This window comes from Carcharhinus amblyrhynchos, chromosome 13 (genome assembly GCF_965287045.1).
Source record: "Carcharhinus amblyrhynchos chromosome 13, sCarAmb.v2.hapA, whole genome shotgun sequence".
In the NCBI taxonomy this organism is placed as follows: Eukaryota; Metazoa; Chordata; class Chondrichthyes; order Carcharhiniformes; family Carcharhinidae; genus Carcharhinus; species Carcharhinus amblyrhynchos.
The window spans coordinates 66,485,155-66,511,641 of record NC_137336.1 but is presented as its reverse complement, the minus strand read 5'-3'; the positions used below and the strand labels follow the sequence as shown (position 1 = coordinate 66,511,641).

The following is a 26,487-nucleotide window of genomic DNA, read 5'->3' as shown; positions in this document are numbered from 1 at the left end:
TGAGAAAGTTAACTTGTTCATTCCTAATGCCTCATTGATAGCAATCAATGTGGGAGTGAAAGATTCAATTGACCACTATAATATTGCAATGGGGAAAAGCAAGATTTTTGCAAGTCTTTTAAAAGTCACAGATAATCAAAGTAATTGCAGTTTTCATTATGAACTGCATCAGTGGAGAAGAAGTCAGATGACAGAGGGTGTGTACTGAGAGCTTCTTGAACTGCTGGAATCCATGTGGTGTTGTTGCTCTCACAATGGTGTAAGCTTAGGAATTCCGAGACATTGACATAAGAAAGGGTGGCATGCCTCACCCAGGTTCAATCTTGACAATCAAGTAGGGAAATCTCATTGGTGTAAATGCCATTTTGGGACTCCCACTTGATTCTACGCCCTCTCCAGCTTTCCTGCTTGCCAAAAATGGGGCAGAAATCTCCCTTGCCAACTTTTCAGGCTGAAACGAAAGGTTAATTCTTTGATCTGAAATGTTAACTGTTTCCCTCTCTCTCTCTCTCTCTCTATGGATGTTGATAATGATGTACCTTAGTCCTTTACAAACTGGCCAACACCATGAGATACAATTACTGTGATCTAGTTTTCCACCAAGCGTCGGCATTTATTGGTCAACACACCTGGACTTTGATCTCCCCGATGCTGCCCACATCATGGGCAGCATGGGTGTCAATCCATTAACATGGAGTTGGCATGTAAATCATGTATGTGACTGCAAAGAGTCATGATCATCTGTGTCTTACAACAGTCAATGTTCTTTGGGATTGAAGATTATTCCTGTCTGATGGCCCATTGGACAATAGCCAAGAAGATCAGAACAATAACAGGCAGTGCCAGAGGTTTCTGATGGTTGCAATACCAACTGACAGGTCTTGATTTGATTTGATTTATTATTGTCACATGTATTAGTACACAGCGAAAAGTATCATTTTTTGCACGCTATACAGACAAAGCACACTGTTTATAGAGAAGGAAAGGAGAGGGTGCAGAATGTATAGTTACCGTCAAAGGTAATTGTGGTCTGTTGCCTCTTACCTAACTTAGCCACCCACTGAGACATTGCTTTGCCTTGGGTGGGAGAGGAAAAGGCAGTAGAACCAGTGGCAAAAAAGGGAAGTGAACTGGAGCCTTCAGGCACAAGTGCCCATTCTCACTCACAAATAGGAGGAGACATAAGGCAGGCTCTCAGCCAAGACAAATATACTTAATTGCCTGTGTCAGATGATAAACAAATAGCGAACTCTGTGTGCAGCCAACTGAGTAAAAGAGGACAGTATCCCCACAGTTTAGAAAAAGTTAAACCCAGGTAATGACAGACTTATCTGTCTGAGTTTAGGTGTGGGTAATGTGGAATGGAATATTCACTTAATAACCATGAATTTGCAAGTCATCTTTGAAAGATTTCACAGGGCTCTGACAAAGGTAAATATATTGATAAAAGAAGTGCCGTTTATAGATTTTCAGAAGGCATTTGATAAGTTGCTCCATAAAAAGCTTGTTAATAAAACAAAGATACGTGTTATTAAAGCAAACACGATGAAAGGTGACAAATCTGAAATGTTTACTGTTTGCCATGCCAGAAATATTGCCTGATTTATGACTTCTGCTTTTATAATGGGATGTGCAGAGAATTGTTAAAGTACAGATAATGAAGCGGAGTGGTTGCTTCTGGGGCCAGATGGTTACATATGATGGTATCCTGCAGAGATCAATGTTGGGATCATTATTCTGTTCAATATGTATGATTTTGCTCTTCAGAATGTATTTCAGAAAAATGGTGCAAGTTCCATACACTTTTGCACATCCTACCTGCCAAGATATTGAATGCTGTGCTTCAGTGTGTCAGGATTGGACAAGTGAAGGAAAAGGGAGAGAATGAACAAAAAGCAAGTACTGGAAGGGTGTTAGTGTCTGAGAGAAAGGGCCAACTATCCATTTGCCCACAAGCTTACTGCCTTCCACCCCGGGGCAGGATTTTCCAGACCCGCTCACCTCGAGGAATATCCGATACTGCCACAAGTCAATGGAATTTTGGCAGGGCTGTCAAGTCTCCCACAGCGGTTCCTGTCACAAGGCGGCTGGAAGACTGCAGTCAAAGACCTGTTTATATAACACATTGAGATGTCCTGAAGAGCCTCACAGCCAATGAAGAACTTAAGTGTAGTCACTGTAGCAAATGCAGCAGCCAATTTGCACAAACAAGTTCCCACTTGCAGCAAAGTGATTAATCAAGAAGATTCTCATGGGGAGTTGGTAATTACAATGAGGAAATTTATTTGGGACTATTGGGCGGAAGTTTCATAATGATGAGAATACCAGAGCAATCTGCGCCGGTTCATCAAGCGTGGTCTGGACCGCAATCTTCCCACATTGAGTCACTTTTTGGAGAATGGCGAATTTTGTGCCAGTTATCAGGTGGGGGGAGGGGGGCCTAAACACAGCAGTGAGCCTGGCTGCAAAGTGCTTGGGTGCCATTCTGGGAGGGTGTCACAATTATATAGTGCACTGTGAGAACCACCACCTTCTCTCCACAAACATCGGTAACCCCACTATCAGTGGCATGTTTCTCTATCCCCCCTCCCCAAAATGAATCACCAGCATTGGGGCTGTTCCAATGGGTCATGACCCCTGACATACCCCCATTCATGCTCCACTCCTGCATAACCTCCCCCTCACAAATCCCCTGTCTTAGCACCCCACCCAGGCTCCTCCACCCTGTTGGCATTGCCCCAGCACACTGACAGTACCCAACTGGCACAGTTGCAGTGCCAGGTGGGTGTTGTCAGTGTACCCAGTAGGCACTGTCTGATGCTCAGACATATCTCTGGCCACCTGGGGGTTTTAATGGCCTCCGGGATCCTGGAATGGCCATTGTGCTTGTTGTCCGTTAATGGAGGTGTGTAATGATTCTTGCTGGTCTTGCCTGAAGTCAGAAGATCCTGGGTGAATCTGGCATTGAATGGGTTCTGCATAAAAGCTACCTTAAATATGCAAATTGATCTTGCATGTCTACATTATTAGAAAGGGACTGAGATGATTGCAAACTGTTTGGCGCCAAGTGCAAAACCCATTTTTAGGCCTCAGGCTATTTTCTAGGATTGGCACGATCTGTGCCAGACGCAGCAAGGTCATAATATTGCCCCCATTGACTTTTCACTGTTACATGTGACCAAGCAGTTTCATACACAGTGAATGTTGGAAGAATAGATATGGTGTTACCATGTTGGCTAGACCACTTGCCACTTGTTTGAGTGCGCGACCATGTTGTACACAGATAGTTTATGTGGGCAGTGTGGGGCGAGTGCCCAGCTGCAACTGTATTTGGTAATCAGGTTGCTTGAACGATGTGAATATTAATATAATGCTGTCCCAGGATGAAAGTAAATAATTGCCAACTTTCATTATAAGATCACTACTGACAGTTGCCAATACACCCACCTCAGTACCTTCCTGAATCTAATGTGCCATTCATTCACAATATATATACCCTGTTGCTCTCTCCAAGCACTGGACTCATGGATCAATGTTGGACACAGCTAGATAATTAGAAGGCCATCTTTCTGACCAAATTTTCACGGAGCTAGGTTGCCCTCAACCACCACCTTTTACCACAGTCACTTTATGTCCACAAAAGTGCAAGGCCTTCGCTGTGCAGGGCAATTATATGGCTAAAATTTGAGGGGACCCCACACACTGATTCAGCACACACTCCTCTCACCCAGTGACATTCACAGGAAATATCATGAACTGTCTTAACAGTTCTTACTGTCTTGAGCAAAGTCAGGACAGTTAGCTTGTGATGTAGACAGATCGACAAGACCTGCCCAGTACTGCTGGAACCAGAGAATCAGCAACCAGTGCTCCATCCTCTCAATGCTGAGTCCTAGAAGTGACTCACTTATGCTCACTCAATTTATAATTTGTTAGTGCTGCAATGTTCCAGTGAAGCTCAATGTAAACTGGAGGAATAGCATCTCATCTTCCAGCTAGGCACTTTACAGCCTTCTGGTCTCAACACTGAATTCAACAACTTCAGATGATTAGTTCTACCCAAGCCCTTTGTTTTCATTTTATTTAATTTTGAACTGTTTTTTGCCTTTTATTTGTTTCTTTCTTCATTTTTCTTTTCCCCCAACTTTTTCCCTCTATTTTATCCTCCCTTTTCTTTCCTTTTCTCCACCGTTCCTCCCCCTTTTCTCAATTTTACCTTTTCCCCGTCCATCTCCATCCTCCCCCCACTTCTTCATCTGCCACACCTTACCCTCTGATTTCAGCTTCTCTGCCATTTGGCCATTCTCTGTAATGGACTGCCACTCACAGCCTTATCCCCTGGTTTCTGTGGTTATGACTCATCCTTCATTTCCTCACCCTGCAGTATAAATATCTCCCACTTTCTATGATTTTTAGCTTTGACAAAGAATCATTTGGACTTGAAACGTCAGCTCTTTTCTTACAGATGCTGCCAGATCTGCTGAGATTTTCCATGATTTTCTCTTTTGATTTCATTTGATTATTGTCACATTTATTAACATACAGTGAAAAGTATTGTTTCTTGCATGCTACACGGACAAAACATACCATTCATAGAAAAGAAAATGAGAGAGTGCAGAATGTAGTGTTACATCATAGCTAGGGTGTAGAGAAAGATCAACTTAATGCAAAATATGTCCATTCAAAAGTCGGACAGCAGCAGGAAAGAAGCCGATCTTGAGTTGGTTGGAACATGACCTCAGACTTCTGTATCTTTTTCCTGAAGGAGGAAGGTGGAAGATAAAATGTCCGGGGTGCGTGGGGTTCTTAATTATGCTGGCTGCTTTGCCGAGGCAGCAGGAAGTGTAGACAGAGTCAATTGAAGGGAGGCTGGTTTGCATGACGGAGTGAGCTACGTTCATGACCTTTTGTAGTTCCTTGGGCAGAGCAGGAGCCATACCAAGCTGTGATACAACCAGAAAGAATGCTTTCTATGGTGTATCTGCAAAAGTTGGTGAGAGTCGTAGCTGACATGTCGAATTTCCTTAGTCTTCTGAGAAAGTAGAGGTGTTGGTGGACTTTCTTAACTATAGTGTCGGCATTGGTGGGGGCGGGGGGGGGGGTGGTGTGTATGTGTGTGTGAGAGACCAGGACAGGTTGTTGGTGATCTGAACATCTAAAAACTTGAAACTCTCAACCCTTTCTACTTCATTCCCATTGATACGGACAGGGGCATGTTCTTCTTTACGCTTCCTGAAGTCGATGATAATTTGCCTTCAGTACTGAGGAAATGCTGCATTGTCGGAGGTGCTGCCCTGAGGAAAAGATGTTAAACAGAGACCTCATCCGCCCTCTCAAAATGCCCACAGGTTCTGAAGCATCAGCTCGCGTAACAAGAACAAGCAGGCAGTCAATGAGACTGTGCTTACTATGAAAGGTTCAATGGTGTTACTTTATAAAAGAGGACGGGAATTCTCCCTGAGATCCTGGTCAGTCAGTATTTATCCCTCAAACAACACAGCTAAAACAGAGCATCAGGTCATTATTACATTGTTGTTTGTGGGAACTTGCTATGCAAATTGGTTGCCACGTTTCCTAAATTACAACCATGACTACACTTCAAAAATACTTCACTGGGTGAAAAGCACTTTGGGATTATTTAAGCAGTGAAAGGAGTTCTATAATCTTTCTTCCTTTAAAACCACAGATAGGCAGAAAGAGGCCATTCTGTCTATTGTGTTTGCTCTGGCTGAAGAATATAAAATAAATAAACTAGCTAGCCATTCCAATCCCACTATGGTCTGTACCTGGTCTGTAGGTTTGCAGGTTTCAGCACTTCAGCTGCCTTTTAAATGAGTTGAGGGTTTCTGTCTCAAGGAAACCAGGTAGTTAATTCCAGGCACCTAGCATCTGCCGGGTGAAGAAGTTTTTTTCTAATTTCTGCTCCATTTCTCTACCAATCACTTTAAATCCGATAATGGACCTCTCCGCTAGAGGAAACAGGGCAACCCCATCTATTCTGTCTTGGTTCCTCATAACCTTGTACACCTCAGTTAGTTCAGCACTCTATCCGGAACATCAGTGACAATTGCTGAAATCAGTCCACTCTTCCCAATCATCATAGCAAACAATGAGGTGGCTGGATCTGATATCCAGGAGTAGAATTACCACAAAGGTTCTCCTGATCGTCTACTGTTTTTACCAATTCTCCAGGGCTCTCAAGTGATCAGGAGAACCTCTATGGAATTTTACCCCCTTTTTTCAAAATGCCCACAGTTCTGAAGCATCAGCTCGCGTAACAAGAACAAGCAGGCAGTTAACGAGACTGTGCTTACTATTACATTTTGGAAGAAATACAGAGTTTGAAGTTCAGGCAATGTGCATATTAATGGCCTGTAACTTCCTCAGACTGGCAATCAGCATCAGATTGCCACTCAGTGCCCATTTACCATCGTGGCTTTTCCTCCGTGCCAGTCTTGCCCACCCTTCTGACTCATGCTGGGTGAGATTGAGGTAGTGCAGCTTGTCTTTGACATCCAGCTCCATTGGCATGAAGGCCACCTACCTCACTAGCTGCTGCAAACCAGAAAAGCTAAAGGTTCCATTGAGATCGACAGGCCAGGGAGAAGTGGATAGGATTTGTGGGGCAGAAGGGAAAATCAGAGGTCGAGGGAACCGGAGAGCGGGGCAGAATCGCTGGTCGGTGGTGGGAAGGGCTGCCCTACAGGGTGTTGGGGTTCAATTGAGTTGTGTGGGAGTTATAGGGTTTGCAGGGGTGGCAGATTCTGGGTGGTGGGAAGGAATCCTACACGAACGGGAAGGGATATGTGGGGAAGTGGTTAGTGAGAAGCAGAGGCAGATATTTGGGAGTGGTTGTCAGGGTGTGGGGGCAGTCCCCTGAGAGTTTGGAGGTGTGTGGGGAGCCCCGTGGGGAGGGCTTGTCCGTGCACTGACTATAGTTACCCAGAAGTTAGAAGACATTTTAATTCTACTAACTTTTTCTGGGTAACTATTGGTGTAATACAGGCACAATGATTAGCGCTGCTGCTTCACAGCACCATGGACCTGGGTTTGATTCCTGGCTCAGGTCACTGTCTGTGTGGGGTTTGCATGTTCTCTCCGTGTCTGCATGGGTTTTCTCTGGGTGCTCTGGTTTCCTTCCACAGTACATAAGAACATAATAAGAACATAAGAAATAGGAGCAGGAGTAGGCCATCTAGCCCCTCGAGCCTGCCCCGCCATTCAATAAGATCATGGCTGATCTGTCGTGTCTTAGTTCCACATTCCCGCTCTCTCCCCATAACCCTTAATCCCCTTGCCTATCAAAAACCTATCAACCCGCGTCTTAAATATATTTAGTGAGGCAGCCTCCACCACTTCAACGGGCAGAGAATTCCAGAGATTCACCACCCTTTGAGTGAAGAAGTTCCTCCTCAACTCTGTTCTAAACCGCCCCCCCCTTTATCTTGAGGCTGTGCCCTCTAGTCCTACTGTCCTTTCTGAGTAGGAAGAGCCTCTCCACCTCTATCCTATACATCCCATTCATCATCTTATATGTCTCAATGAGATCTCCCCTCATTCTTCTAAACTCTAACGAGTACAAGCCTAATTTATTCAGCCTCTCCTCATAGTTCAACCCCCTCAACTCCGGTATCAGCCTAGTAAACCTCCTCTGCACTCCCTCCAAGGCCAAAATATCCTTGCGTAAGTGCGGCGACCAAAACTGCACACAGTACTCCAGCTGCGGCCTCACCAGTGCCCTATACCGCTGCAGCAAAACCTCCCTACTTTTATAGAACATAGAACATAGAACATAGAACATTACAGCGCAGAACAGGCCCTTCGGCCCACGATGTTGCGCCGACCAGTTACAAAAACAATGACCCACTAGCCTATACCAATCCCTTTTCGTCCATAAACCTATCCAGAGATCTCTTAAACGCCCCCAAACTAGACGCATTTACAACTGCAGCAGGCAGGGCATTCCAATCCCTCACCACCCGCTGGGTAAAGAACCTACCCCTGACATCCGTCCTGTAGCTACCCCCCCTTAATTTAAAGCCATGCCCCCTCGTGCTAGCTTTCTCCATCCGAGGAAAAAGGCTATCACTATCCACCCTATCTAAACCTCTAATCATCTTATATGTTTCAATAAGATCCCCTCTTAGCCGCCTTCTTTCCAACGAAAACAACCCTAAATCCCTCAGTCTCTCCTCATAGGACCTCCCCACCATACCAGGCACCATCCTAGTAAACCTCCTCTGCACCCTCTCCAACGCCTCCACATCCTTCTTGTAATGCGGGGACCAGAATATTCAATATATTCAATATATTCAATATATTCAATCCCCCTCGCTATGAAGGCCAGCATTCCTTTTGCCTTCCTGACCACCTGCTGCACCTGCAAGCTGGGTTTTTGCGACTCATGCACAAGGACCCCGAGGTCCCTCTGCACCGTTGCATGCTGCAGTTTTTCGCCATGTCAGTAACAGTCCTTCCTACCATTATTCCTACCAAAGTGGACAACTTCACACTTGCCAACATTAAATTCCATTTGCCAGTTCCTGGTTCATTCACCCAGCCTATCTAGATCCTTCTGCAGACTCTCCACACCCTCCGCACAATTTGCCATTCCACCAATCTTGGTGTCATCAGCAAATTTCCGAAAGACATGCTGGTTAGGTGCATTGGCCATGCTAAATTCTCCCTCAGTGTACCCGAACAGGCACTGGAGTGTTGCGACTTGGGGATTTTCACAGTAACTTCATTGCCGTGTTAACGTAAGCCTACTTGTGACACTAATAAATAAACTTGAAGTCTTATAAAACAGCCATCCAAAGTTTCTGATTTAGACTGCATTTTCAGTTGGTTTTCTGTGCAGGGCAATTGCCCAGAGGAAGTTTGCATTTCTGTGCAATTATCTCTTACCTGTAAAGTCCTGAGAGGGATTCCCCAGCACCCCAGATCTGACTTGCAAATTACAGCTTTTTTCATTATAGAAGAAAACTTCAGTCTTTTGCTGAAGAAATCGGAGTGATTAAATGAAATTGAGCAACTTGTCTTTAATGGCCTGCTGAGTGACAAGCTTTTGAATTGTCATTTAATTTTCTGTTGATTACAGGGGGAAAAAGATAGTTTAAAATCCATTAGTTGAACAGCCTCAGCACTGAGTTAGTCAAATTAAATAATGTTCCAGAAAATCACACTGTTAGTGTGAGCGATGGTTGCTATCATTCTCAGAATCCAACTGTGCTACCCACAGAGAGACATCAGGTTTTGAGGTCATACGTGCAATGGTTATTTTCTCAGAATTCCATGAAAAACATGACAATCAGAAAATGTTACAACTTTTTTTTGAAGTGAGGTGTTGGTTTAATTGGTCCCTGTGTCTGATTTCTTTTTAGCTTTTGAAGGATTTTATATGTGCACTTTTCCCAATTGTGGCAGCATCAAGCATCCCAGCTCAAGGAAAGCACAGGCCTATGTAGAATGTAGCAAAAGGGGAGGCCATTCAGCCTCTCAAGTCTTTTGCACCATTCAATTAAATCATGGCTAATCTACATCTTAACTCAAATTTCCGGCCTTGATTGCAAAACAAAATCAATCCCAGTTTTGGAGGCCGCGAGTAGGTTGGATTCAAACCAGTTCCCCAGGAGTGAAAAGATAATAAGTGAGAACTTGCCTAGTGCTGGGACGGAAAGACTTGCATTGTTCTAAGCAGTGAGGGATTTACCATGAAACAAGCAATGGTACGGGGCCCAAAATGCAGGACAAATCTGACAAATGAATTGCAAGATGGAGAGACGGTGGCATAGTGCTAATGTTACTGGACTTGTAATCCAGAGATCCAAGCTGTGGAGACAGCAGTTCAAATCCCACCACGATAGTTGGTGGAATTTAAATTCAATTAATAAACTCTGGAATATAAGTCAGTCTCAGTAATGGCAACCATGAAATTATCATTAACTGTCCTAAAAGCCAGTCTGGTTCACTAATAACCTTCAGGGAAGAAAATTTGCCATCCTTACCTGTCTGGCCTATATATGACTCTAGACCCACAGCAATGTGGTTGGCTGTTAACTGCATTCTGAAATGACGAAGTAAGCCACTCAGTTCAAGGAGAATTAGGGATGGGCCAACACACGCTGCTCTTGCCAGCAATGCCCACATCCCATGGAAGAATAAAAAAAAGTGCCAACAGGAAAGCAAAATGACCTTTGTCTGCTACACAGCATGTGCACAAGGAAGTGATGCTGTAACTAGACATTTACGGGTTTCCTTCGCAAAAATCTGGGATACAGTTGGTCATGGTCTAAGATTGCTGCTTTCTGTTGTAAAAGTTTTTAAGTGTGTGTTTGTGTACACGTAGAGGTCGGATCCTTTTGTGTGCAGCACATGGTCTGGGGGTGGAGGAGGGGGAGTGAGGTCACAAGGTGACAAGGGGCATAAGTGCTGTGGATATTGGGTGTTCACTGAGCACAAGTGGAAAATGGCTGCCAGCCACTCTCTCACTGCTTCACAGCAACACTTTGCCATACTTGGTCCTGTACCCCACTCCCCCACCCAAGGCTCAGGGACCTCCCTGCAAAGACCCAGGGAACCTGAAGATATGTTCACTGGCTCTGACTTCCTGTAAGAGGTCAACAACACCCTTGGGAGACTGGTGTCAGGACTTAGGGCCCACACTCCTGGAGTTAACCTATCTGGCTTTTTGTAAGTGGCCCTTGAAGACCTTCTGGCTTTCTGGAACCATGGTGTCTCTCTGCTTTTGGCACAATGGATCTTTGTCTGGCCTGGTGTTCACTTTGCAATAGTTTACATTGAAGCAATATTTTTGTTCACCTCCAGCTAAGATGTATCCTGCTCTTAAGAACTGGTTAGCTATACCATGTGGCCTGCAAACAATGCTGCTGGGCCTTCCTGCTGAGGCCACTGGCAGTGTTGGGGAACAGGAATCAGTGTGGGAACTGCTTGGGCTCATGCTATCATCATTCAGACGATTGTGTGTTTCCCACCTCGATTTGAATGGCCATGGGAAAGTTGTGAATCATCATTGCCAAAAATAGGACTAATCAAATTCTAATTGAAAAACAGAAAGCTACGGATGCTGAAAATCTGATGAAAGATCATGAACCCAAAATATTAACATATTTTTCTTCAAAGATGCTGCCAAACCAGCTAGGTATGCAATTTAATTTCTAACCAATTCCTCGCCCAGCCTATTAATTCAGCCTGACCTTCTATGCGGCCTCTATATGACTTCCTGTTTTACTGCAAGAGGTCAAAGTGATCACTTGTTCTGCAAAGGAAGCTTCCCAATGTCTGGTTAATTCGAATTATCAATGTATCAAAATAATGACAGTTAAAATACAATCACTGAATGGTAACAGTGGAGAAGGGCCAATTGGTCTGTCAAGACTGTGCTGGTTCTCTGTAAAAGCTACTCAGCTAACTGGCCATTACAGAGACATGGTTGCAGGATGGTCACAACTGGGAGTTGATTATCCAGGGGTGTCAAACTGTTTGGAGGGACCGACAGAAAGGTAAGGGAGGTGGGGTAGCTCTGATATTTAAGGATGATATCAGGGTGGTAGTGAGAGATGATATAGGTTTTATGGAAAAAAAGGATGAATCCATTTGGGTGGAAATTACAAATAGTAAGGAGAAAAAAATCACGGATAGGTGTAGTCTATAGGCCACCAAATATGACATCATGGTGGGGTGAGAAATAAACAAAGAAATAACTGATGCATGTAAAAATGGTACAGCAATTAGCATGGGGGATTTTAATCTCCATATCAATTGGTCAAACCAGGTTGGTCAAGACAGCCTTGAGGAGGAGCTCATAGAATGTATCTGCGAGAGCTTCCTTGAACAGTATTAATGGAACTAACAAGGGAGCAAGCTATCCTAGATCTGGTCCTGTGTAATAAAATGGGAATAATTAATGATCTTGCAGTTAGGGATCCTCTTGGAAGAAGTGATCACTGTATGGTTGAATTTAAAATACAGATGGAGCGTGAGAAGGTAAAATCCAATACCAGCGTTTTGTGCTTAAACAAAGGAGAGTATAAAGGGATGAGGGAGGAGTTGGCTAAGGTAGACTGGGAGCAAGAACTTTATGGTGGGACAATTGAGGAACAATGGAGGACTTTCAAAGCAATCTTTCACAGTGCTCAGCAAACTTATATACCAGTGATAAGGAAGGATGTAGAAAAAGAGATAATCAGCCATGGATGTCTAAGGAAATAAAGGAGGGTATTAAATTTAAAGAAAATGTGTACGAAGTGGCAAAGATTAGTGGGAACCTAGAGGATTGGGAAATCTTTAAAGATCAGCAGAAAGCCATGAGAAAAGCTATAAACAAAGGTAAGGTGGATTATGAGAGTAAACTAGAATATAAAAACAAATACCAGAAGTTTCTACAAATATATAAAATGAAACATTGGTCCTTTAGAGGACGAGAAGGGGGATGTAATAACTGGAAATTAGAAAATGGCTGTGGCACTGAACAGGTATTTTGTATCAGCCTTCACAGTGGAAGACACAAATAACATGCCAAAAATTGATGACAGGAAGGCTATGGTAGGTGAGAATCTAGAAACTATCATTATCATGAAAGAGGCAGTGTTGGGCAAGTTAATGGGACTAAAGGTAGACAAGTCTCCTGGTCCTGATGGAATGCATCCCAGGGTACTAAAAGAGATGGCGGGAGAAATAGCAAATGAACCAAAATTCACTGGACTCTGGGGTGATGCCCGCAGATTGGAAAACAGCAAATGTGATGCCACTGTTTAAAGAAGAAGGTAGACAAAAGGCAGATAACCAAAAGGTAGGGAAAATGCTTGAACCTATCATCAAGGAAGAAATAGCGAGACATCTGGATATAAATTGTCCCATTGGTAAGATGCAGCATGGGTTCATGAAGGGTGGGTCATGTTTGACTAATTTGGTGGAATTCTTTGAGAACATTACATGTGCATTGGACTATGGGGAACCTGTGGATGTGATGTAATTGGATTTCCAGAAAGCATTTGACAAGGTGCCGCACCAAAGCCTGCTACATAGGATAAAAGTGCACCGTGTTACAGGTAATGTATTAGCATGGATAGAGGATTGGTTAACTAACAGAAAGCAAAGAATGGGGATAATGGGTGTTTTTTTGGTTGGCAATCAGTGACTGGTGGCATGCCTCAGGGATCAGTGTTGGGTTCGCAATTATTTACGATTTACATCGATGATTTGGAATTGGGAACCAAGTGTAGTATGTCAAAATTCGTGGATGACACTAAGATGAGTGGAAGAGAAAAGTGTGCAGAGGACGCTGAAAGTCTGCAAATGGATATAGATAGTCTAAGTGAGTGGGTGAGAGTCTGGCAGATGGAATACAATGTTGGTAAATGTGAGGTCATCCATTTTGGTAGGAATAACAGCAAAATGGACTACTATTTAAATGGTAAAAAGTTGCAGCATGCTCTTGTGCAGAGGGACCTTGTGTCATTGTGCAGGAATCTCAAGGAGCTGGTTTGCTGGTGCGGCAGGCAATTAAGAAGGAAAATGGAATTTTGTACCTCATTGCTAGAGAGATGGAATTTAAAAACAGTGAGATTATGCTGCAGCTGTGTAAGGTGCTGGTAAGGCTACACCTGGAGTACTGTGTACAGTTTTGGTCTCCTTCCTTAAGAAAGGATATACTGTTACTGGAGGGGGTTTTGCAGAGGAGATTCACTAGGTTGATTCTGGAGTTGAGAGGGTTGGCTTATGAGGAGAGACTGAGTAGACTGGGGCTACCACTCATTGGAATTCAGAAGAATGAGGGGAGATCTTATAGACACATATAAGATTATGAAGGGAATAAATAAGATAGAAGCAGGGAAGTTGTTTTCACTGGCGGATGAAACTAGAACTATGGGGCATAGCCTCAAAATAAAGGGAAGCAGATTTAGGGCTGAGTTGAGGAGGAACTTCTTCACACAAAGGGATGTGAATCTGTGGAATTCCCTGCCCAGTGAAGCAGTTGAGGCAACCTCATTGAATGTTTTTAAGGCAAGGATAGATAAATTTTTGAACAGTAAAGGAATTAAGAGTTACGGTGAGTGGGCAGTAAGTGGAGCTGAGTCCACAAAAAGATCAGCCATGATCTTATTGAATGGCAGAGCAGGCTTGAGAGGCTAGATGGCCTACTCCTGCTCCTAGTTCTTATGTTCTTACATTGTTCTTATAACCCACTTCTCTACCCTTCTCCCCATAACCCTGCAAAATGTTTCCTCTTCAAATACTTGTTTCATCCTCATTTGTAAGCCAGCATTGAATCAGCCTCCAAGCTCTCAAGACAATCCATTCCAGATCCTAAGTATTTGCAACATAAAGAATTTGATCCCATGCCACCTGTGATTCTTTTGCAGCCACCTTAAATTGCGTTCTCTGGTTCTGGACCCATCGGCCAATGGAAACAGGTTCTCCCCATCTATGTTGCTCAGACCCTGCATGATCTTGAAAATTTCTATCAGATTTCCTCTCAATGTTCTCTTCTGTAAAGAGAACAGCTCCAGCTTCACCAATCTATCCTCATAATGAAGACTCACATCCCTGGAACCATTCTCTAAAGCTTTAGCATTCTTCCAAATCATCAGTGCCCAGAATGGGATATAATATTCCAGGTATTGCCAAACCAAAAAGGTTGACCGTAACTTCCTTCCTTTATTTCTAAAACTCAGGAATTGTATACCTTAATGACCACTTTCTTAGCCTGGCCTTCAGTGATTTGTGCACATTTACTCCTCACCTTCCTTGCTCCTGAATATTCTTTAGAATTGTATCCTTTATTTTATATTGCTTATTCCCATTCTTCCTACCAAATGAATCACCTCACGCTTCTCTGCATTTAAGTTGATCTGCCACTTGTCCAGTCATTCCACCAGCCTGTCTATGTCCTCCTGAAGTCTGTCACTATACTCCTCAAAGTTTACACTTCTTCAAAGCTTTATGTCATCTATAGTTTTCAAAAACATGTCCTGCACACTCAAGTCTAGATCATTAATATATACCAAGGAAAGTAGTCACCTTAATATCCACTCCACTATATACCTTCTTTCAGTGCAAACATCTGCACACCACTACTTTCCTAACTTCTTATTCAATTACCTTCTATTTCCTGGGCTTTAACTTCTCTGACAAGTTTATTGTGCAGCATTTTAGTTATCAAAGGCTGTTTGAAAGTCTATTTACATTCCATCGACTGCATTATCTTCATCAAAATACTCAATCAATTTAGTTAAACATGATTTGTCCTTAAAAAATTTGTGCTGGCTTTCCTCAATCAATCCATATTTGTCCAAAAGACTTAAAGCTGTCTCTAAAAGTCTTCATCTCACTGAGATTAAGCTGACTTGTCTTTTGTTGTTGGGGTTGTCCTTACCCATTTTAAGGATTTATTATCGCTGAATATTATCAATGTTTTGTTACTTTTTATGGATATCAACAGTCCATACTATCCGCGTTTTCTCCAACGTGAAATATGGTTACAACTATTGCAAGGATAGCCAAGTGTTATGCAATCCAGGGATAAAAATCTGTGGCTGCAATGATCAAAATCTTAGCTGCTCACTGTCGTTGAATCAGATGGTCAATGAAGGAGGCTGCATTATCATCAAACTCTACCTTTGTCTTTTTTGCACGATGCTTTAGTACCTGCTCAGTATGATTTTTTTTTGATGCTGCAACAATTCCATTAGTTCCCTCGGTCATTAGTTCCTTAATGGAAACCATTAGGAGAAACTCATCTGTTGCTGAACATTGTATTCTTTTGATCAGAAAAACAATACATTCTACATTCAAACATTGTTTTAAAAATATCCCGTGATATTATTTATCAATGATAATTTGGTGCAGTTTTATTCACAAAGTTGAAAATGGGCTTAGCACAAAAATAACTAATTTAATCAGAGCATCTGATTCATCAAGTGTTTTGTAGGTGGGGTTGCTTTCTAGTCTGATATTTCTTAAACCACCATCAGAAACTTGAGTTGCAATAAATGTTTTTAGCGCTTAAAATTGATGATCTTTTAATTGGGTTTTGCCTGTTTCGGGTGAAGGCTCCTTCCAAACCCACAACCATTACCATCTAGAAGAACAAGGTGATGGGAATGAGTTAACATTGAGTTGGCATTGGGGGTGGGGAGTCTGAGTAATGTGGATTTTGAAGAGGGCATGAGTTAGCATCGAGGATATCATGTGCCAAGAGGGTGATGAGGTAGTGAGGGCCAAAGGATGTAACTGTTCTGAAACATCTGGGACTTAAGACAGGTCTTCTAACCAGCCTACTTCAGCATTCGACCACCCCTTTATCTGCCTACACTCAGCTTTCATTTCATCGGGACCTGTCCTGCATCCATCATTCTCAAGTAGAAATCGCATGATTTGGGATACTTAAAATAGTGAGTTGGAAGATATCCCGACTTGAAGTACCTGCCTCAGCAGTGAAAATCCAGCCCACAAAATTGACCATTGGTTAAGGCAATGAATCTATGTAACACAGTAAAAAAAGAAGCAAGCTATCATTATGATGATGTTTCTGCAACATGAACTACAATTTTGTCAAAATAGAAGTCAACATAGAGTCATAAATGTATATAGTTCAGAAAAGGGCACTTCGGCCCATTGCATCTGTGCCAGTCAAAGACAAACCACCTAACTGTTCTAATCCCATGTTCCAGCGCTTGGCCCATAGCCTTATACTCCTTGGCAACACAAGTGCACATCTAAATACTTCTTATATGTTATTAAGGTCTCTTCCTTTACCATCCTTTCAGACAGTGAGTTACAGCCTCCCTCTACCCTCTGGGTGAAAATGTTTTTCCCTACATTCCCTCTAAACCTCCTGCCCCTTACCTTAAATCTATGCTCCCTAGTCAATGGCTCCTCCACTAAGGGAAAAAGTTTCTGTCTGTCTACTCTATCTGAGCTCCTCATAATTTTAAACATCTCAATCATGTCCCCATTCAATTTGCTCCAACAAAAACAACCCCTCTCTCTCCAATCTCTCTTCATAGCTAAAACTCCCCAGCCCAGGCAATATCTTGATAAACCTTTTTTGCAGCCTTTCCAGTGCTATCACATCCCTCCTTTAATATGGATTCTGGAATTCCATACAGGACTTTAGTTGTGGCCTAACCAATGTTTGATACAGTTCCAACATAGCTTCCCTGCTCTTAAACTCTATGCCGCAGTTAATAAAGGTAAAAATACCATATGCCTTCTTAACCACCTTATCCACCAGTCCTGCCCGAGTGCATCACCTCAGATTTATCTGGATTGAATTTCATTTGCCACTGATCAGCCATTCTGACCCGCCCTTCGATATTTTCCTATAATGTTACGTGACAAGACCAATTTAAGTTCAGACTTATTTCTGAGAAACTGACAACCTCACAACGTTGATTTTATTATTAAAGATATATAATGTTGGATCATTGTACTATACAGAGAATTGACTCAGTCTTACCTCTCTCTGTTAAAAACGATAAATTCCTTCTGGACTGTGTCTAGATGTTGCTGAAGATGTCCATTCTTCCAAAGTTTAAGCGATGATGCAAGATATTGAAAATATAAAGGAAAACACTGTAAGAGACTATACACCATAATATTTCTCTCTCAATATTAAATGCCATGGTCAAAACCAGTTCCTGTTAAAGCATACGGCTGGCAACCAGAATGCAACACAGCTATTCAGTAAAGGAGGGAGAGAGAAAACAGGGACATTCAGGACTGTTGGCCTACCATTATTTGAAAACGCTAAGTGAAGTCCCAACAACACATTTTGAAAATAATAGTATCATCGGATAATGTCAACATTGTTTTACAAAATGGAAATCATGTTTGAGAAACATATTAGAGTTTTTGAAGAACAAGTAACGTAGATAAAGTGGAACCAGTAGATGTAGGATACTTGAATTTTCAAGAAGTATTTGATAAGATGCCACACAGAAGGTTGTTATACAAGATAAGGCCTCATGGAGTTGGGGTGTGATATATTAACAGGGACAGAGGACTGGTTAATGACACAAAGCAAGGAGCAGGTATAAATGGGGCATTTTTAAGTTGGCAGCCTTTGAATAGTAGAGTACCTCAAGGATCAGTTTGGGGCCTCAGCTATTTATAATTTATGACTCAGGCAGAGAATAATGTTCGTACGTTTTATGATAATACAAAGCAAGTGGAATTGCAAGCTGTGAGGAGGACAAGAAGAAGTTGCAATATGATTTAGATAGGCTCAGTGAGTGGAAAACAAGGGAAACAGTGCCCCTTGGGCACTGTCAGGAGGGGAGGGGCAGGGCCATGATGGGGCAGGGCCTAAGGGGAGGCAGATGGCAGCTGCACGCTCTGCAATCGGTAATTGGTCAGGGGGGAGCTGTGAAATCTGCAATTGGCAGTTGGCTGGGGTGGCAATTGATCGGATCAGGGGTGAGTATTGAGATGGCGATTGGCCAGAGGAGGAGAAGTATCGGGGTGATATTCAGGAGAGTGGGGGCGATCAGCCGGGGAGGCTAGTGAACAGGGGGAGAGGAGCATGGTGGGGTGGATGATATCTTTGGGGTATAAGGCTGGTGACTGACAAATCATTTTGTTGCAATGAGCAGAGTGATCTATGTACACATGCACGATAGAGTGCTCCAGTGTGAGCAGTCGGCTTTCTGATGTCAATATGTTCTGTTCACTTCTACTACTGGCATGAATCACACTTTGCCTTTTTTTTGAAAAAAGTGCCATAAGAAGGCTGTCATGCTTGTTTGACACTGAGAATTTTTTTGATAAGATCGCCCCCAAAGTCTTTCATTTATGTGACACCTTTTATGACCACTGGATGTTGGAAAGCCAATTCAACAATACTTCTGAATTGTAGTCGTGATTGTAACGTAGGAAATGTGAAAGCCAATTTATGCACAGCAAGCTCCCACAAATAGTAACATGGTAATAAACAGGTAATCTGCTTTTGTGATGTTTACTGAGAGATAAATATTGACCAGGACATACGGGGATAACTCCCTTGCTCTTCTTCAAAATAACTTCACAGAATCTTTCACCTCAAATCATGCAGGCAAATGTAGGGCCTTGGTTTTACATCTCCTGGACTGGGAGGCATGCCTTATGAAGTTAGGTTGAGGGAGCTGGGACTCTTCTCTCTGGAGAGACAAAGGTTGAGAGGCGACCTGATAGAAGTTTATAAAATGTTGAGAGGAATAGATAGGGTGGATTCTCAGAGGCTATTTCCCCGGGTTGAAATGGTCGCTACGAGGGAACACAGATTTAAGGTGCGGGGAGGTAAGTACAGAAGTGATGTTAGGGGTAAGTTTTTCACTCAGAGGGTGGTGAGTGAATGGAATCGGCTGCCATCAGTGGTGGTGGAGGCGAACTCGCTGGGGTCTTTTAAAAGACTTCTGGATGAGTATATGGGGTTTAATGGGATTGGGGGTTATAGATAGGTCTATAGATTGGTAGGTGTTGATGTGATCGGCGCAACTCGTGGGCCGAAGGGCCTGTTTGTGCTGTAGTGTTCTATGTTCTATCTCATCTGAAAGAAGGCACTTCCCTCCGTATTGTACTGCAGAATGAGCCTTGATATTTGTGCTGGTCAGAACCCTGTGGCTAGAATTCTTCCATTTGGGGACTAAGTCCTATGGCATGGATTGGAATGTGAAGACCAGTGGGAAGACATGCCAAATCTTCCAGCCCTGACCTAATTAATTATGCAACCAGGTGTTTTGTGCTATATTTTGTGTGGTGGGGCAGGCCTTATGACTTATAGATGCTGACCTATTAGGGCGCCATCTTGAAAAGGCATCAAACATCTTTGGCCCACTATGAAGAAAAGGTGGACCTTCTGAAAATGAAGATGGAACTCCAGGAGCACTCTGTGACTGGAAGATGGATCTGCTGAGAAAGAAGGTGGATTTCTGGGAACATTCTGAGGCTGGAAGATGGACCTCTCCAGGACATCAAAATTGGAAGATGCACCTGTAGATGCTCCCCCTACCCACTGCTATGGTGCTCCGGACTCTATGGCTGTCACACTCCACCCTGAACCCTGAAGACACCCTCAAGCATCGTTTAAGTGAATTCCGATATTTGTATGTCATGTTGTTCCAAATGTGTTTCAAATTGGCGTGTTTTCCCACAGGTGCCACAAAGAATCAGCCGTGGGTGGTCAGATCTTCATCTGCATCTCATTAGCAGGATACAAATGAGTTTCATGTTGGCCTCCAGCAGGTTTTCTGATCCGCCATGGTGGGCACCAGCGAAGATACTGCTGTAAATTCACAACCGTGTAAAACCAAATTTTGGGCCACAAAATTTATCCTGCTCCCCTGCCCGCCATTGAACCTGGCAGTGTGGCTTGAGAGGACGCCACCCTGGAATTCAGAGGTAAGAGTTCTGCCCACTAGCCACATCTAACAGCATTTTAATGCAACTGGAATTCTATAATGTTGTCACTAATGGTGCATAGTCCCTTTGTAAAACCTATCTTATCATATAAATCTCATTAATATAATTAAATTGATGCTGTAGGAGAATGAGGTATGACTGACATAAAGCAAGAACTTAATATTTCGCTCTCTCTCTTGTTCTTTGGATGTCTAATTTGCAAAGTTCCACGGCTGGTAGTCATCAGGACTGTAACTCCCTGTCTTTTTCCCACGCCTGGCTCATCACAATCATTACATCATGTCAAACATCCCTCTCAGCTTGCTGTAAACATTAAGATTGAACTGACATTTAGTGCGCAGAAAGATACAGAGAATTCATCTACAGAACTTTGAACTAACAACCCCTGAATACTCTTACTAAATGCTGACATGAAAAATCTTCTATGCAGGCATTTTTTGACATTTACTTGTTTTGACATCCCATGAAATAGACTGACACAAATTCCTGACAGCCAGTGGGTTCTGGGCTATGCACAATCAGAAAACACAAGAAGCCTTGGATCTGATACTTTTTCAAAGAAGATTAGGCAGTCAGGATTTGACAGGATAGTGAGAAAAACCCCAAATAAAGAGGTTGTTAAATTGCATGGTAATCTGATGCCACTATTTGAGGTTAACAGGAACCAATGGGAGGCTGCTCTGTTGCTGCCCTAAGGGTCCCATCATAAAAATGTTGTTGCATTCTAAATTTAGGAAGCCTATCTCTCCAGATGATGCTGTCACTGGAACATGCCTTTGGCAGTTTAGTGGCACCTTTGTATCAACAATGCTACAAATTAATTTCCAACATGGTTAAAATAGGAAACTGAAGTGTGGCTGCACTCTGTTGGAAATGACAGTGAGTTATTCCTTCTGGGTTTAGGGTAGATGGTGTCACAATGATAATGTCATTGCACTTATAATCCAGGAGCCCTGGGTAGTGCTCTGCAGACATCTGAATTCTAAAACTTTAATGGTGATCACGAAACTACTATTAATTGTTACAAAATCCCTTCTTGTTCACAGTATCCTTTAGAGAAGCAAGTCTGCTATCCTTGCCACCACCAATCTTAACTGCTCTCTGAAATGGCCTAGCAAGCCACTTAGTTCAAGGGCAGTTAGGAAGGAGCAACACATGTTGGTCAAATGTGCCCATATCCAATGAAGAATTAAAAAACCTTTCAACTCTTAGTCCTTATTTTGAAGTGATTTTGGTTCTTAACTTCGGGAACTTTACAACATTCACAACTCCTGCCAGTGGAAGTATAACCTACCTTTCAGACACCTGTGAGTTCTGATTTTGATTCATCCTACCAAAAATTTCCCTCAGTCTCTGGTGTTAGCTCAACCTTCAATGGTTCATCCCTTTTTCAAGGATATTATCTGCTTTTTTGTTCAGCAAATTAAGTACAACTTATACGTTTTTAAAAAACATTTTGACTGAATTAATTATAGCTTTTTCAAAACCCATTCCATTGGTTTTAATAGACACCACATGCCACTTTCAAATTAAGTCCGCCATTGTCATGCACACTGACAGCAAGGAAGGTTGGACTAGACTGCATGGATTTAAAGAGTTCAAATTCACCTAACCTCTCAACGCTTCATTTGAAATAATTTCCTACACATGAAAAATAGGCTGAAGTTACCACATAGCAATCTAATTGTTGGGGGCTGGGAAATTTGGCCACATTTTTCCTTTGGCTATAATCCCACATTGTGATAGGAATCGGATGCTCAAACTTTAAGGGTGCTTCCCTGATCCTACTTTGGTTCGCTGTGGGACCAGCCTGGCAACTTTACTACTTCTAATGGACTGTTTGTGGGCAGCTGTACAATGAAGGATGACAGGCGGGTTCCAGATGCTGTCAGTTCAATTACAGAACCCCCACAGCTCTGAAGTCTCAGGAGAAGTGGTCACTCATATGCCGGAATTCTACAGCCTGCCCAGAATTGGAGCAGGCGAGAAGCGGACAATGAGCAAGTCCGTTGACTTCAGTGGGATTTTTGGGTCTTGGGTCGAGTGAGGCTGTAAAATCTTGCCAATAGTATTCAGCAAAGATTGTTAAAAATGGTATGAATTATTAATGCTACAAAGTAGAAAGATTTAATTAGCTTCTGTGAAACTGGTTTCATTGTGGCTCTTGCTAGTCTTCCATCTGAAGGTCTTTTTTCAGGCTATTCAAGTAAGAACACTGTCATATCCACGATATTTGTACAGATAAACAAGAACATGTGTTGTACCGCGATTTTCAAACTCTTGGCAGAAGGTACATTAAAGATTCCACTACAAGGTGAATAATGCCAGTTAGGATCCAGTAAAACAGTTCTGATATATTCACTACTACAGTCCAAAAACAGCTCTATACATTCTCCATTTTGACAATTTGTTACTGTAACAACACCCTTGACAGGATTGGTGGCAAATGGCAGGCAGGAAGGAAACACCCTGAGGATTGTCCAGATCAAGAAATAAAAAAATTCAGGGGCTTAAGGATAATCCGCTCTGGGGAGATTGTGGGCCTCTGGGGACTGGTTTGCGGCTCCCTCTGTACTGCATGGAACCTTTTATTCTGATGGCCCCATTCTCCCCCCACTTCCCCCTTAACTCCACTCTCCAATCCCCCATCTCCTCCCACCCTACTTCACCAGCCTCACCTGAGCTCCCAAAGGGAATGTGCCACCATCAATCTGGTGTCCTCTCCTCATTGCATCAGGGTGACTACCACTACGAAGTCCTAACTGTCCTCAAGTGGATCCTAATAAAGCCTTTAAATATGTGAATTAGTTGTCCATCTCTGTATGGCAGATATCTGATCCACTTCGCACTGGGCAACTTTCCGGGAGGTGGGACAATGTCAGAGCACAGCCATTATTACTGCCCTAGTTCCCCCACCTCAATTTGCTGGTATATTGTAAAAAAAGGCATGTAATTGAAGCTTTTTGTGTTGTACTCATCAGATTCACAAGCATGTTGAATCTAAACCAAACAACAGTTTGTACTGCACAAGAAGAAGATGCTGCTTGGTTAGCAAAAAAACTGACTGATAGAGGCGTTGACTTGGAGAATGCACCAGGAACAGTTAACTGCCAAGCTTTTGTTTAAATAAAACCAGGCAAGTCAACTCTGATTTGTCATCATTGTCATGGGGCATAAACCACAGAATTCTTCATGAGTGGTAGAAACCCCATACAGTCACACAGGGTCCTGTTCAGAGGAAGGACATAAGACCGTACCATAAGACATAGGAACAGAATTAGGCCACTTGGTCCATCGAGTCTGCTCTGTCATTCAATTGTGGCTGATATTTTTCTCATCCCCATTCTCCTGCCTTTTCCCCATAACCCCTGACCCCCTTATTAGTCAAGAACCTATCTCCGTCTTAAAGACACTCAATGACCTGACCTCCATAGCCATCTGCAGCAAAGAGTTCCACAGATTCTCCATTCTCTGGCTGAAGAAATTCCTCCTCATCTCTGTTTTAAAGGATCATCCCTTTAGCCTGAGATTGTGCCCTCTGTCTGGTTCTAGTTTTTCCTACTAGTGGAAACATCCTCTCCACGTCCACTCTATCCAGGCCTTGCAGTTTAAATAAGATCCCCCCTCATCCTTCTAGACTCCAGTGAGTACAGACCCAGAGTCCTCAACCGTTCCTCATACAACAAGCTCTTCATTCCAGGGATCATTCTTGTGAATCTCCTCCCGACACTGTCCAAGGCCAGAACATCATTCCTTAGGTATGGGGCGCAAAACTGCTCACAATACTCGAAATGGGGTCTGACCAGAGCCTTATACAGCCTCAGAAGTACATCCCTGCTCTTGTATTCTCGACATGAATGATTAACATTGCATTTGCCTTACTAACTGCCAACTGAACCTGCTCGTTAACAATCTTGAACAATGACTCCTTGTGTTTCTGATTTCCTAAGCATTTTCCATTTACAAAATAGTCTATGCCTCTATTCCTCCTGCCAAAGTACATAACTTCTCACTTTTCCACCCAATCCACACATCCATATATTACTCCCTTTTCAACCAAGCAAGAACTTGGGAGGCAGGCATTTCCTGGTTCATTGGTTCAGTCCCAGGGCAATGCCTTGATCAGAGGTGACCTGCCTGGTTTTAATTTAAACAAATGCTTGGCAGTTAACAGTTCCCTGGTGGATTCTCCATGCCAATGCCTCTACCAATTGGAGCTCCCTTACCAACCAATCAGCACCTTTTTTGCAAGCAGTATAAATTGTTTTTCCCTTTAAATTTCTTGCCAATCTTTCCTGATGAGTGCAAGATGAAAAGCTTCAACTGCATGTATTTTTTTTATCAGCAATAGTTAAGTCCTGTTCTAACTCTCACTTGTTTTGACCATCTGGATAACAAGCAATCATTTTAAATGATACAATAGCACTGGTGATTATGATCATGAGAATCACAGGAATGGCAGTGATACCTCAACAAGCGTCTGTTAAGCAAATATCAGAATTATACAGCATGAGAAACAATCCTCTTGAAGAGTGGATCATCACACTTCAGTCCTTTTATCTAGTGAACAGCGGTTGTTCTTCCTGTAATATTTAATTAATTGTACCATTGCACAAGTTCTTTCAACTGCTACATACAATTATGCAGCATCTTTTTATCATTCCCATTCCCTGTTTGAGCAAAGGTTTAACGTTCAATAATAAACCCTCTTCAAAATGAATGTTTAATGTGACTGGAGAGAGTAATTCAGGGAGAAATTTGTGAAAATGAAATATGGGTCAGTGTCAATGATCTAGCTTCCTGCAGTTTGTAAAGGGCCTGGAGTTTTACAGAGTTGTTTATTCTGCTGTTGCTCAGCTTCTACCGTGTGCCTAATGAGATTTTGAATTTTCTAATTTAGCTGTTCGAGCTTATTCAAATCTACTCTGCTGTTCATCCTCTAACACAGTGCATCAAAATGCTCACAGTTCACAGTCTCTTACCACCCCCAAGTCACCAACTGGTCCTTATTTTTATCCTGTTTGAGATAAACTCTCCCAAAAAATTCATGAAGAGGAGTTATGTTGGACTTGAAATGTTAGTTCTGTTTCTCTCTCTCCACAGGTGCTACTATTTTTTTCACCACTTTCTGTTTTTATTACTGAGAGTTATTGGGCTATCTCTGGCTGCAGCAGGGTATCTTGCAGTCACGTCACCTATAAGGCTTTTACCTGAATTCCCCTGCTCAAGATTCCTTTGTAATTTCCTGGAAGTGCAGGCACCTGAGTAAACAACAAGGTCAAAAGATACATCGCCTTAACCTACAATATATATAATGGAGAAAGAAACTGCAAGGACAGAGAAAGAAGATGGAATATAATCAAATCAGGTACAGAAAGAAAAATAAAGTGAGAGAGAAGACTGGATTAAGAGAGAAAAAGATGAGAAAGGAAAAGTAAGAAAAAAAACCTCAAAATATTTTAAATCTCTAAGAGGAATTTGCTACAATCAGGAATGAGAGTCAGCAGTATAACTTGTCCCTGTTCTGGGTTGGCATTGCATTATCAGTTATGAGTCCTAGTTTTCTGTTGTCAGTTTAACTCGCAATTAATGAGAAAATCCAAACGAAAAGTAGACCATAAAGACAAGATGCTGCTTTATGAAACAAACAGGGTGACAACCAAAATCAACCAGCAATTTAGAGTCATAAAATCATAGAGGTTTACAGCATAGAAACAGGTTCTTCAGCACAACTTATCCATGACGCTCCTTTTTTTTAAACCAGTAAGTTAGTCCCAATTGCCCACGTTTGGCCCATATCACTCTATACCAACTTACCCATGTAACTGTTTAAATGCTTTTTAAAAGACAAAATTATACCCACTTTTGTTACTACCTCTGGTAGCTTGTTCCAGTCACTACCCTCTGTGTGAAAAAATTGCCCTTCTGGAGCTTTTGTATCTCCCCCCCTCTCACTTTAAACCTATGCCCTCTAGTTTTAGACTCCCCTACCTTTGGGAAAAGATATTGATTATCTAGCTGATCTATACCCCTCATTATTTTATAGACCTCTATAAGATCACCTCT

The 26,487-nt window shown here is 42.5% G+C and overlaps 1 protein-coding gene across 1 annotated transcript in view; it reads right to left on the bottom strand.

The window, feature by feature from the left end:
* The window catches only part of LOC145351562 (serine/threonine-protein kinase 32A-like), a 241,343-nt gene that overhangs the window by 4,970 nt on the left and 209,886 nt on the right, over window positions 1-26,487 (bottom strand). Inside the window, exon 11 of the mRNA XM_080201156.1 lies at window positions 17,483-17,547. Coding sequence (XP_080057282.1) covers window positions 17,483-17,547 — 65 coding nt within the window. The remainder of the gene's footprint in view (window positions 1-17,482; window positions 17,548-26,487) is intronic.